The sequence below is a fragment of the Pleurodeles waltl genome, chromosome 8 (genome assembly GCF_031143425.1).
Source record: "Pleurodeles waltl isolate 20211129_DDA chromosome 8, aPleWal1.hap1.20221129, whole genome shotgun sequence".
NCBI lineage: Eukaryota > Metazoa > Chordata > Amphibia > Caudata > Salamandridae > Pleurodeles > Pleurodeles waltl.
The window spans coordinates 1,250,532,984-1,250,546,021 of NC_090447.1; the positions used below are offsets into that span (position 1 = coordinate 1,250,532,984).

The window sequence follows — 13,038 nt, forward strand, 5'->3', positions numbered from 1 at the left end:
GAAGAGCACAAAGCACGATGGGACTTGCAAAACCCAATTACACGTAGCTGCTTGTTTCTAGCTGTGCCAATACTTACAGCAGGATAAAAGTTCCACATATGAAATATGTGGCTGTACTGGTAAACACTAAGGGCCAGATGTAGCAAATTCCCAAATTGCGACTTGCAATTTGCGAGTCCGTGCTACTCGCAAATTGCAAGTCGCAATTTGGGATGCAGAAAGGTGTCTCAGACACCTTCTGCGAGTCGCTATGGGGTCGCAAAGACCCACCTCATTAATATTAATGAGGTGGGTCGTAATTTGCTACCCCATAGCGATTCAGGGCACTCACGGGGATGGTGGCCTGCTGGGAACAGCAGACCACCATGTCCATGACTGCTTTTAAATAAAGCAGTTTTTTTTTTTTTTCAAAGTGCAACCCGTTTTCCTTAAAGGAAAATGAGCTGAACTTTGAAAAAAAAACCGAAACCTTTCGTTTCGGTATTTTTCAGGGCAGGTAGTGGTCCATTGGACCACTGCCTGCCCTGAAAAATTATTTTTTGTGCCAGACACAAAGGGGAAGGGGTCCCATGGGGACCCCTTCCCGTTTGCGCCTGGGTTACCATCCACTTCAAGTGGATGGTAACTGCGCTTTCATTTGCGACTGCAATCGCGGTCGCAAATGAAAATGCATACCATTGCGACTCGCAAATAGGAAGGGAACACCCCTTCCTATTTGCGACTCGGAAATGCATTTTGCGAGTTGGTGCATTTCTACATCTCAAAGTGGCTTTAGCGATCGCCGTTTGCGAGTCGCTAAAGCTTTGCTACATCTGGCCCTTAATTATTCAGATCTTCCCGGTGCTTAATTTGTGCTTGTTGTTTCCAGTGCTGAGCACCAGCACTTATTTGTGAGGACCGGGGCTTATTCTTATGCCTGAAGCATTTGCTGCGAGCAAAAGACACATATGTGAAAGACGGAAGAAGGAAAAACTAAAAAGCGTCATATAGGGAGAAAGTAGAAAGTTGCAGGATGAGCTGAAGGGGCAGGGGTGGCCGTAAATGGATTGAAGAGGCCCGAGATGGCTTCAGGATTACGCTGCCTCAGTATTCAGTGCTGGCAGATTTAATTACAGCAGTCTCGTGTTTAAGAGAAGGGCTTTCAGCACCGGCACCTCTGAATTTACAAATTATGCACTGGATCTTCCCCGTGCCACTACTAGCACTGTCGCCCAAAAGAACGTATTCCAAGACCACACTTTTCGTCAAACAACATAATTGCTTATAGAAATTGTAACCTAAGCACCTAACTTGAAGGAACACACGTGAAAATATCGATGTATAAAAATCCCGGGTTCGGAACGCGGTCGTGGGTGACGACGCAAGGTGCAACGGTTATTAGTAGTTCACGACTTATAAACCCAATACCTGCATATTCATTGAATACTTCTCATTAGGTCATTGCATAGGCAAAGATAACTGAACTTTTGAGGAGTTCGAGTCGGAGCGCGGTAAGGAGGAAGTGTGAAAATGCTCTTGTGTCAAGGAGTTCTAGTGGTTCACTGGCCACACCTGTGGTCAATTATTTCCCTCATTTGACCGGGCCTATTGGGTCGATATAAGCCCGACCTGGACCCGGTAGCGAACTAGCAAAGAGAACGGAAGATAGATACGGTAGTGATGGCGGGGTTTGTGTACCCGCCTTACACAGTCTACCCCAGCTATGGGGGACCCTTCAAGCAGCCCCAGCAGGGCCGTCCCCGTCAGCCCAGCTGGAAGCAGAGCAAGGGAAGCGGCGTGTACATCCCGCCGCCCCCCACCCCACCGCCGCCGCCCGAGCCCTCGGACTACCTGGACAACTACAAGCGCGCCCAGCTCAAGGCCATCCTCTCCCAGGTCACTCCGGGCCTGACCCCGCGCCTCCGCCGCGCCAACACCCGGGAGGTGGGTGTCCAGGTGAACCCGAGGGTGGACGCCAGTGTGCAGTGCTCGCTGGGCCCGCGGACCCTGGGTCGCCGCGGGTTCAGCCCCAGCCGGCCCGTCGCGCCGCCGCTGCCCCCCGGGGTGGCCATCCTGCGCTCCCCCGGGGGCAGCAGCGAGGTGCGCTTCACCCGCCCCATCGCCGTCTATTCCCCGGTTTCCGACCGCCGCCTCTTCACCCTGCCGCCGGGGGGCGGGCGAGGGCCGCGGAGCAGGGCCAGCGTGGCCCCTCTGCCGCGAGAGAAGGGCGACCCGGAGGAAGCCACGGAGGAGACCGGGAAGCTGCAAGCGGGGCAGGAGCCCCCTCCAGAGGGCACCACGGCTGAGGTGAACGAGATGCAGGAGGAGCAGGCCGCCGAGAGCCCGTGCGCCCCCGAGGGCAAGAGGGCCGCCTTCCAGGTACAGGGGCGCAGGGACGGAGCGGCGGACCTACCGTGCATAAGGGTAACCCTGGGGTGGCCGGGCTCCGCGGAACATGATCGAAGGGGAATCTGTCTCGACGTTCTGAAACCGAGCACTTGGACTCTCCCAACAATGGGAGGGGGCTGTTAAAAATGTACCTGTTGGCTTTCTCGGAGAATAACTCTGGCTCTTAACACTTAAGTATATATTAAGTGCATGTTTTTTCTTTGCAACACTGATGCACTAGTTTGGCATATAGCCGCTGTGTGTGTGTGTGTGTGTTTTTTTTTTTTTTGATCCACTTCGCGGCAAGTTAATGCCAATTTATTCTACTCTTTTCTTCTGGAGTTTTCTCTAGTATATGCGTCTCGCGTGTTCAGCTCCAGTGCGTATAGCTGCAAATAGGGAAAATCACTTAAAGTGAACATGGGTCAAGGTTTCTTAGCACCCCCCCTCCCCCCAGCAAGCCTCATCTTAGAGGATTTGCACGTGAATATAGGAAGTGTAGATTTGAGTGTTGGCTAAAACCATTCCCGGGTCTGCATTGGCAAGTGGGAACCCCTAGTAAAAAATTCGAACGGAGGATGGATACTTTCTTTGCTCCAGTATTTCTCATCGCGCATTCGGGCTCCTTACTCCCTCATTTCCACATACAGCTTGTCCCATGTGTTTCTAGCGGTGTTTTAATGTATGGCATTAGCCGGCTGCCTAAACAAAGTAGCCTCTTTCTGAAAAACAAGGACATGGATCTTTCTGCTCCTTTTAATAATGGGATACTACATCACAGAGCAGGTTCTACTCTCGTCGTACCGTTTGCTAGATTTCACTTCGACACATGTAAAAGTCGGAGCCGCCCAACTCAAAATTGTCACTATTGCGTTTAGCTTAGCAACTCCGTTGCTGTGAATTGTTTGGGGGGCGGAGGGGCATCCCTTTTCGTACATCTGTGAACCCTAGTCGTGTCTACTTGGACAAGGGATGTCTTCGGTTTAAATTGTTCTGCCCTTTGGGACATGCCATTAAAAGGGCCTGTCGCAGCAGCTAATGAATGTCTGAACATCCTTTTTGGACAATTAGGTAGATCTAACCTTTCTAACTGTTAAAACTATGTGTGTGTATATAATATATATATTTTTTTTGCACTTGGCTACCATTGGTATGGCAGTTGGTTAGCGATTGGGCCCTGGAGAACAGAATGCGTTTGAAAATACACCCCTTATGCCTTATGGTAATCCTCTATGCTCCTGTCAGCGGTTTGCAATGGGCTCCCCCTCACCGTTGACCTTTTTGGGGCACGACGCGGAGCTGGCGATTTACCGTCCAATTTGAAATGGCATTCTGAGACATGCAGCCAGTTAAAAGCTTGCCCAGTGGGAAGATACAGGAGGGAACTCGTGCAGTCCTTAGGACTGAGATGGCCCTCCCATGGTAGATATGTGAAATGTGGGGGGTCGGAGATGCAATAACGCTGTTTTCTCTTCCTGGGAAGCCAAGGACTCACAACTTCTAACAGGAATGTTGGCCTCACTGCAGTAGTCCTTGCTGTAGGTGCCGGTAGACAGTGCAGCAACTAGTGGCTTCACTGTTGGAAGGGTCACTATGCCTAAACAAAATGCGTGACCTGGTACAGCTTGGGTCTTACTGCAAATACTATGTATGCCCGACTTGGGGAAGGGGGAGTAAGTGGTTATCTTGTGTGCTACTCAGGTAGGTTTTTTTTTTTTTTTTTTTTGTACTTTATTGGTAAACTGCTCTTTGCTCAACTGAGAATTGTGGGGAATTAAGCACACTTCCCCCTTCCCTTAAATAGGCTGGTATACTTGATGGCTCTATCGAGACTTATCACGTCATTATAAATGGCAACCCAGTGTCCCTTTCGTACCCACTGTGGTGAGTTAAGCTAGTTTTGATCGCCTGCTTCTCCCTCTGTCACTCACAAAATAAAGTGACAGTATTTTTCAAGGTATCATTTAAGTGCTATAATTGTTTAACTTACCACATTAACCCTACTGTCACTTGTCTTGCTGTTGCAGTTTTTGGAGCAGAAATACGGTTACTTTCATTGCAAGGATTGCAAGACCAGATGGGAGAGTGCCTATGTGTGGTGTATTTCTGGAAGCAGCAAGGTATGTCTCTGTCGTAATGGTTCTAGCAGAACTGTGGTCTACTCATTGTATATAGTTCAGCTTGGCATGGGCATGTGACCTTGTCTTCCAATTACCACTTTGTGCAATGCAGTGTTTTACAGTGAACAAAACCTGCAAAACACGGGTTGCCTGAACAGTGCCGGTTCAGTCCTTTTCTTTTTCTTTATTTTCTTTTTTTGTTTTAATACCCTAATTAACTTTAAGCTTGCAAATGCTAATTTGAGGCTATAAAGAGCTCTTTGCCTTACAAAAAGAGAAAAGCATTGATGTATTGCTATAAAGTTACATTTCAAAATCATTGGGTGAACAAGAAGGTTGTTTTCATCTAACTTAACACGTCAGCATGAACATCACTTGAGTTCAGTTCCTTGGCTACATAATGAACACTAGTGATCTGTCAGGTAAATTCTGTTTTTACTCAATATTTCTTCTGTGATTATAATCCCACCTGAAAAGTAAAATTCTACCTCTAACCTCAAAGATTCTACTGAATCTGACCCTACACAACCAATCACTACCTTTTGTCAGCTCCTCTACACTGACGCTTTTATATTCTCCCCCTTCACTACCTGAACTGAACTCATCCCCTTCGAAGTCCCCCTTCATGGCTCAGTCTCCATCTTCAACCTATTCCTCCCCCCCCCCCATTACCTCCAACAGCAGCTCAGAAACTGCTTCCTATGGGGTTTAAACTCCAGGCCACACCTCAGCCCCTCTCTTCCCCCCCCCCCCCCCCACACACCCATCATGACTGGGCACTAGCACCCAACAATTTAGAAACTTCAAAATTGAAACGCTAAAAGTATTTACAAAGTTTACAAGCCCGGTTGTGCATTTTCTTAACATAATACATCACTAGAAATGATTTTAAAAAAAAAAGAAGAAACTTTAAAAAAAAACTAGTGTATTATCACAAATGTTCCCCCCCACCTTTACCAAAGACATCCTATTAATAAGGGCAATGTTTCTTGTGGCTAGCATGGAATAAGCTTGAAGTCTGGAGGGACTCAGTGGGGGTGGGCTGCTGCTGCAAGCAATGGCTAAAGGTGTTCTCAGAATATTATTCATGAGAATCTACCCTTATGAATGCGCAGTCTCTAGAGATTTGGGTCAAAAATGTTAACTTAAGGTGATGACTTGCTTGTGTCTATGGAAGCAATTGTACTACAAGTCAGTCAAATTCTTTTTGTTCTTACCTGGATGGGAGCCAAATCTGCCTGGCCTTGATGGAGGCCTGGCTTAGGAGTTTAATTTTATGGAGGCTACACCTTGCCACATCTTGTAGTGATCTTTATACGAAGTGTTTGAAGTTGCATAGTTTCCTTTTATGGTAAAGATAAGGCACATTTGAAGCATGCACAAGTTCTGCAGTGGCAGAGGGACATACCTGCACAGGTGCATGCCTAACCGCTTTTGAGGATCAGATCGAGATCATGGGAACTCACAGCTTTGGGAAGGATTGGTTATGTTGTCTTATTAGCATAACACTGAGCAGTATCCCCTACCCACCACAAGCTTATCTCCACTCCCCCCCCCCCCCCCCCCCCCACACCAAACACACACAAACTGATAAACCCCAGAGACTCCCTTTCCAGTTGGGCAGGGACTTTAAAGCTATTGTCTTATTTGTCGGAGTTTGAGCTGCATGAAAGGTATCCACTACAAGCATTTGGCTTTTCTGCACTCCTCAATGCCACTGCTGAAATCACCCTAGTTTCTTGGGTCTGACTGCAGCAGTGTTCTCCATGTTATCTGGTAGTGGGCTGGGAGCCTAGGTTACCACTATTACTTCTCAAAGGTTAACTGCCCTTCTCTGCTGGTTGGATCAGCAGTTAACATTTCTCTTTGCTTGTATGAGAATTTCAGTTCCAACGTATCAGTTTACCAGAAGGTAAAAAGGCCACTGATTGAGAATGTCTGAGGCACAAAGTCATCACCATTCAGCTGGTGTATGCTACAGTGACACTCCATCAGGTTTGGTGCACCCCTAGTGACGTGTGGCAGATCTTGTAATTGACTCCTTCTCTGTAGTTCACTTAGATTAGTTGTAGGCTCAAATCAGCCCGATTCACCAGGGAGTTTTGTGGTTAACTTGCACAGCTTAGTACTAGTGTTGAATCTGATTATCTTCAGCATCTCTCTAGTACTAAATGACACATGTAAATCCCATCCATATTGTCCATGATGCACAGCACACCACCTGCTTAAACCAAAAGGCGGCCACTTGCCCACATAATTTGATATCTATTTCACTAGGTATCCGTCTCAGCTAGATTTGGGTCATGTGAGTTGCTTGCTGTGGCAAAGTTTGGCATGTGTGTTCCATAGGTACTCATTGTTATAAAACTTGGTTATGTCCTATTCTTGTACACCATTAACGCAGAATGAGCATGCATTACAAGAAGTACACATTCCATATTAAGTGTGACCTCTGATAACTGAAGTAAAGCCTAGCTATCATAATAAACCTGGCCTGCCAGGATTGCCTGAATTCATCTTTCTGGTAAGCTTGCAAACACGATCAGCTGAGTCTAGCTAAATGAAGGGCCAGTTCCTGAAATCCAGGAAACCATGTAAAGTTTGGGATGCTCGGGAGAACCTTGTCGGCTATGTGCCTTTGCATTTAAGAGCAGAAGAGGAAAGGGTTAACTTAACATTAGAAGTTTACATTTATGCATTGTCTTGGTCTGGTATTTACCTGTCATGAGGAATTATATAACATGGTGTACTGTGGGTTATTTAAGTTCTATAATAACTGCATGATTACCTACCATGGATTTGTTTTTTCTTTTCTAGGTTTACTTCAAGCAGCTATGCCGCAAGTGCCAAAAGGGGTTCAACCCCTATAGAGTAGAAGCAATACAGTGCCAGGTAGTGGAACTTGAAATTCACCATGAGCACTTCAGTTCTGCACATGGTGGGATTGATTAACTATGGAATGCTTTTAGTTGCAAGTTCTGCGTGCGCGTGAAGGCGTGCCGTCCGTGGCCTGTCACACTACCGCTGTGCACACTTCATACACTCTTGTGAATAGTTTGCAGTGTATGCTCGATCATGACCGATTGATGCCCTCATTGGAGAGCTGCTGTAGTGCCATGGCGGATGAGTTGTTTCTGGTTTGCTGTTGGGCATGCTTTCGGTACAGTGTGGTCCTTTATCTCTGAATATACTGAGTGGATTTTAATATCAGGTTAATTGTTTCATGATTTGGAAGATGTGTGTTGCTTGGTTGAAGAATCATGTTAGTACTTGTGTATCCTGACTAGTGAATTAATGTAATTTAACCTTTTATTTCCCCCCGCCTCTATAGTCTTGCTCAAAGAGTCGGTGCTCCTGTCCTCAAAAGAAAAGGCACATTGACCTGAAGAGACCCCATCGCCAAGAGCTGTGTGGCCGCTGCAAGGACAAGAGACTGTCTTGTGACAATACATACAGCTTTAAGTACATTGTCTAGTATGCGCTCTTGCTAGTCATCAGTTCGGGGAGGGGTTACAAAAAAGCACTTTGTACTGATGCATTGCACTTTTGTGTTTTTGTAAGAATTGTATTTGGCGTTCGACCTGGCAATGGCTAACTGACCTCTCTTTGGATATTCTAAACTATTTTTGTACCATAGTATTGACTTGTATACTGTAAATAAAAAGATTAAAGTTATTAGGCAAATGTCCACGTGTGGAACATTCTCAATTGCAAGAGGGTTTTTTTTTTTTTGGGTGAAGGCAGGCAGTCACCAGTAGTGAATTAACAGCTCATTGCAAATTCAGTCTGATTTAGAAAATGAATAGCCATTTGCTATCTAGTTAATTGCTGTCCCTTCTAGGGTGAAGGCCAAAGTTGCGTATTGCAATCAATTCTGATGTAGGACCAGTGAATTTAAAGACATTGTCCCTTTTACATGTATCATACTGTTTGTGGCCTGCCCTCATAGCATTGTTGTAGTGCTAATGGATATTAGAACACTGGAATGTTGAGAGCTTCCATCAGACAATTAAGTGACTGATAGCCTAATGACAGGCACAGATTGCCTGCCTCAACATTTAATGTAGTTCTGTTACTCCTGAAACTTTCAGGCCCAAGGAAGAACCTGCTTGATTTGGCTGTAACTTAATACACGTGTGTGTGTGTATATATATCATATTTTCCAGGTGCTTTGCAGTTTTATTTTTCCCCAATACTTAAACGGCACCCCCACCTTTCACAAGCACTGGATTTATTTATTTTTTCGCCCCCCCCCCCCGTATCTAAGGAGGTGGGATTCCACAAATCCTTCACTCTATGGACACATAGTAAAAAGGACCAGTTGCTATGGACTGGCATCCAACACGCAAGTTCCATTGCCTTTCCAGCAGAATAAATCTGCTAGGGGTTTATATGGAAAGTCATATTTGGTCTGCCAACAAGCCTGTGACATACAGCAAGTTACTCAGCCTCCCACTCAGTCCGTATATTTGAACTCAACTCGTTTTTTCAAACTGTCTTCTGCAGGCAATGCAGGGCTAATTTCATATCTCCAATCCTGCTACATTATACTGCCTTGCTAATTTTCAAGCCATTGCTTATGGCAATATTCCTTGAACACATAAGTTCATGGGTGGCCAATACCTCTAATATCTCAATTTTGGGCCGCCATACTAAAAGTTAAAATCTAAAGCGTTCTGGTATTTTGATGTAGTGAACTTTCACCACCCCTTATTGCAATTTCATCTTTATTTTTCTGTGGAAAAATAGTTAATGGTAGTGTTCTGTTAAATCAACTGGTCAAATTTGACCGGTTAGACCCACTGTGAGGCTGTATATGACAAGACTAAATCTTGGTGTAGCCTAGGTTTCTTGGGTGTATAATCTGCAGTGCCACAGTTGTGTGGGTGTTAAGCTGTTGCTCAGTGGCGTTTTCATGGAATGTGCTGGTGGATACCATTCTCCAATGCTTCATAGGAATTGAAGCACTCAGTAAACTTTGGCTGCCCACTTTGATACTATGGGGATGCCACTTATCCGAATAACTAGTTAGGTCTTCATGCTTAGAGTTTAATGACTGTTGGCCTGTATAATTCAGAATTTAATCAACTTGTGTTCCTGCGACCATAGATAATTTAAATAGCTGCAAACTTTTTTTTTTTGAGCTGGGGCAGCTTTAAGAACGGCCCTCCACTTACAATTTGTGGATACTAATTTCCACAAAATACTTCTAACTTAGTAAGTCTATTTTGGGGTTGGGGGGGGACATTTTTGTGATAATACACTAGGTTTTTTTAAAAAATCAATTCTAGTGATGTATTATGTTAAGAAAATGCACAACCGGGCTTGTAAACTTTGTAAATACTTTTACTGTTTCAATTTTGAAGTTTCTAAATTGTTGGGTGCTAGTGCCCAGTCATGATGGGGGTTGGTGGGGGGGGGGGGGGGGGGGGGGGGAGAGGGGCTGGCAGATCAGACTGCTAAGGGACGGGGCTGAGGTGTGGCCTCGAGTTTAAACCCCATAGGAAGCACTTTCTGAGCTGCTGTTGGAGGTAATTTGGGGGTGGGGGGGGGTGTTAGGTTGAAGATGGAGACTGAGCCATGAAGGGGGACTTCGAAGGGGATGAGTTCAGTTCAGGTATTGAAGGGGGAGATTGGGGGGGGGGATATAAAAGCGTCAGTGTAGAGGAGCTGACAAAAGGTAGTGATGGGTTGTGTAGGGTCAGATTCAGCAGAATCTTTGAGTCCATGGATAGGGCAGAGGGTTGGGGGGCGGGGGAGGTACATAAAGTAGGGGAGATGCTGGGCTAACCGTCAAGGTGGGATAGTTAAAATGAGGTTAATCAGCTGTCGGGGTTGGCTGACTTGGGATCTTCATTTGGCTCCTCCTTCCCCAAGGGGAAGACAGCATGGCTCCTGGCGGCAGTGGGTCACCAGCATAATGGAAGTAGAGAGAATTAGGGCATCTCCTGACATCCCTAGATACAGGACTAGACCTCTGGCACCATGGGAGTGGCAAGGGAGGTTACGAGTGGCCTCTCACAGCAGTACCAAAGGTATTCTCCTGGTGCACCATGCAGTTAAGGGCGTGGGTGAGTTCCCCATAGACAGGTGATTATGTAGTTATGTTTTATGATGAGAGCATGGAGGAAGGGGAAATCTGAAAGGGATATACACAATAAAGATGAGTGGTGGTGTGTGGGAGAGGTGGGGCTTCTCGTGCCTTTGTTTCAGCAAGATCCAGCTTGTACTTCAAAGGGTAGTTGGGAGGATTCGTTGAGGCAGAGGTAACTGGCAAGCCTAATGGCTCAGGAGCATGCTTTGGCCTTTACGCCAGGTAAGGCCCCTTGGTTGAAGATGCAGGCTAAAAAAAAAAAGTTGATGTGGAGGCCTGCTTGCAAAAGAAGTATGTGCTGGGCACACAGAGGACAAGGAAGGAGTCTGGGTGGAGCTGGAAGCAGAAGGGCAGTCGACAAGAGTAAGCGTTAGAAGGTAGTCTGACATGGCTCAAGCAGCAATTGAAATTGTTGCATAGGGAAGTAAGAGCAAAGGAAGGATCAAGAGGAGGAACACGAGCTGGCAAAAAGACTGAGGGTGCTGGTTATGATCGAGAATTGGATAGTGGCATTTTGTATGTATGCTAGCATATATTGTGAGATCTGGAAGGCTTGGTCACCTTTTGTAGGAAAGTACCATCTTGCCTGGCATGTTACCCCCATTTTTCACTGTACATATGTTGTTTTAGTTGTATGTGTCACTGGGACCCTGTTCACCTGGGCCCCAGTGCTCATAAGTGTGCCTGAATGTGTTACCTGTGTAGTGACTAACTGTCTCACTGAGGCTCTGCTAATCGGAACCTCAGTGGGTATGCTCTCATTTCTTTCAAATTGTCACTGACAGGCTAGTGACCAATTTTACCAATTTACATTGGCTTACTGGAACACCCTTATAATTCCCTAGTATATGGTACTGAGGTACCCAGGGTATTGGGGTTCCAGGAGATCCCTATGGGCTGCAGCATTTCTTTTGCCACCCATAGGGAGCTCTGACAATTTATACACAGGCCTGCCACTGCAGCCTGAGTGAAATAACGTACACGTTATTTCACAGCCATTTTACACTGCACTTAAGTAACTTATAAGTCACCTATATGTCTAACCTTTACCCGGTAAAGGTTAGGTGCAAAGTTACTTAGTGGGAGGGCACCCTGGCACTAGCCAAGGTGCCCCCACATTGTTCAGAGCCAATTCCCTGAACTTTGAGAGTGCCGGGACACCATTACACGCGTGCACTACATATAGGTCACTAGCTATATGTAGCTTCACAATGGTAACTCCGAATATGGCCATGTAACATGTCTATGATTATGGAATTGCCCCCTCTATACCATCCTGGCATAGTTGGCATGATCCCAGTGGTCTGTAGCACAGACCCTGGTACTGCCAAACTGCCCTTCCTGGGGTTTCACTGCAGCTGCTGCCAGCCCCTCAGACAGGCAGCTGCCCTCCTGGGGTCCAGCCAGGCCTGGCCCAGGATGGCAGAACAAAGGACTTCCTCTGAGAGAGGGTGTGACACCCTCTCCCTTTGGAAAATGGTGTGAAGGCAGGGGAGGAGTAGCCTCCCCCAGCCTCTGGAAATGCTTTCTTGGGCACAGATGTGCCCAATTCTGCATAAGCCAGTCTACACCGGTTCAGGGACCCCTTAGCCCTGCTCTGGCGCGAAACTGGACAAAGGAAAGGGGAGTGACCACTCCCCTGACCTGCACCTCCCCTGGGAGGTGTCCAGAGCTCCTCCAGTGTGCTCCAGACCTCTGCCATCTTGGAAACAGAGGTGCTGCTGGCACACTGGACTGCTCTGAGTGGCCAGTGCCACCAGGTGACGTCAGACTCCTTGTGATAGGCTCCTTCAGGTGTTGCTAGCCTATCCTCTCTCCTAAGTAGCCAAACCCTCTTTTCTGGCTATTTAGGGTCTCTGTCTCTGGGGAAACTTTAGATAACGAATGCAAGAGCTCATCCGAGTTCCTCTGCATCTCTCTCTTCACCTTCTGCCAAGGAATCGACTGCTGACCGCGCTGGAAGCCTGCAAACCTGCAACATAGTAGCAAAGACGACTACTGCAACTCTGTAACGCTGATCCTGCCGCCTTCTCGACTGTTTTACTGGTGGTGCATGCTGTGGGGGTAGTCTGCCTCCTCTCTGCACTAGAAGCTCCGAAGAAATCTCCCGTGGGTCGACGGAATCGCCCCCTGCAACCGCAGGCACCAAAAAGCTGCATTACCGGTCCCTTGGGTCTCCTCTCAGCACGACGAGCGAGGTCCCTCGAATCCAGCAACTCTGTCCAAGTGACTCCCACAGTCCAGTGACTCTTCAGTCCAAGTTTGGTGGAGGTAAGTCCTTGCCTCACCTCACTAGACTGCATTGCTGGGAAATGCGACTTTTGCAGCTGCTCCGGCCCCTGTGCACTTCCGGCGGAAATCCTTCGTGCACAGCCAAGCCTGGGTCCACGGCACTCTAACCTGCATTGCACGACTTTCTAAGTTGGTCTCCGGCGACGTGGGACTCCTTTGTGTAAC

At 47.0% G+C, this 13,038-nt stretch overlaps 1 protein-coding gene across 1 annotated transcript; it reads left to right on the forward strand.

The window, feature by feature from the left end:
* The first annotated feature begins 1,644 nt into the window (after positions 1-1,644).
* Positions 1,645-8,291, forward strand: ZAR1L (zygote arrest 1 like). Its single transcript, XM_069203190.1, has 4 exons — positions 1,645-2,358; positions 4,395-4,487; positions 7,305-7,379; positions 7,819-8,291. The coding sequence occupies exons 1-4, from the start codon at positions 1,660-1,662 to the stop codon at positions 7,960-7,962; spliced, it is 1,011 nt and encodes a 336-aa protein (XP_069059291.1). The 5' UTR covers positions 1,645-1,659; the 3' UTR covers positions 7,963-8,291.
* The last annotated feature ends 4,747 nt before the right edge of the window (positions 8,292-13,038 follow it).

What these genes read in the sequence shown, in the direction of transcription:
- ZAR1L (XM_069203190.1), top strand. Translation starts at nt 1,660, where the DNA reads ATGGCGGGGTTTGTGTACCCGCCTTACACAGTCTACCCCAGCTATGGG. An exon ending in GCAAGAGGGCCGCCTTCCAG is followed by an intron (nt 2,359 to 4,394) that starts GTACAGGGGCGC and finishes TTGCTGTTGCAG; the next exon opens with TTTTTGGAGCAGAAATACGG. An exon ending in GTATTTCTGGAAGCAGCAAG is followed by an intron (nt 4,488 to 7,304) that starts GTATGTCTCTGT and finishes TTTCTTTTCTAG; the next exon opens with GTTTACTTCAAGCAGCTATG.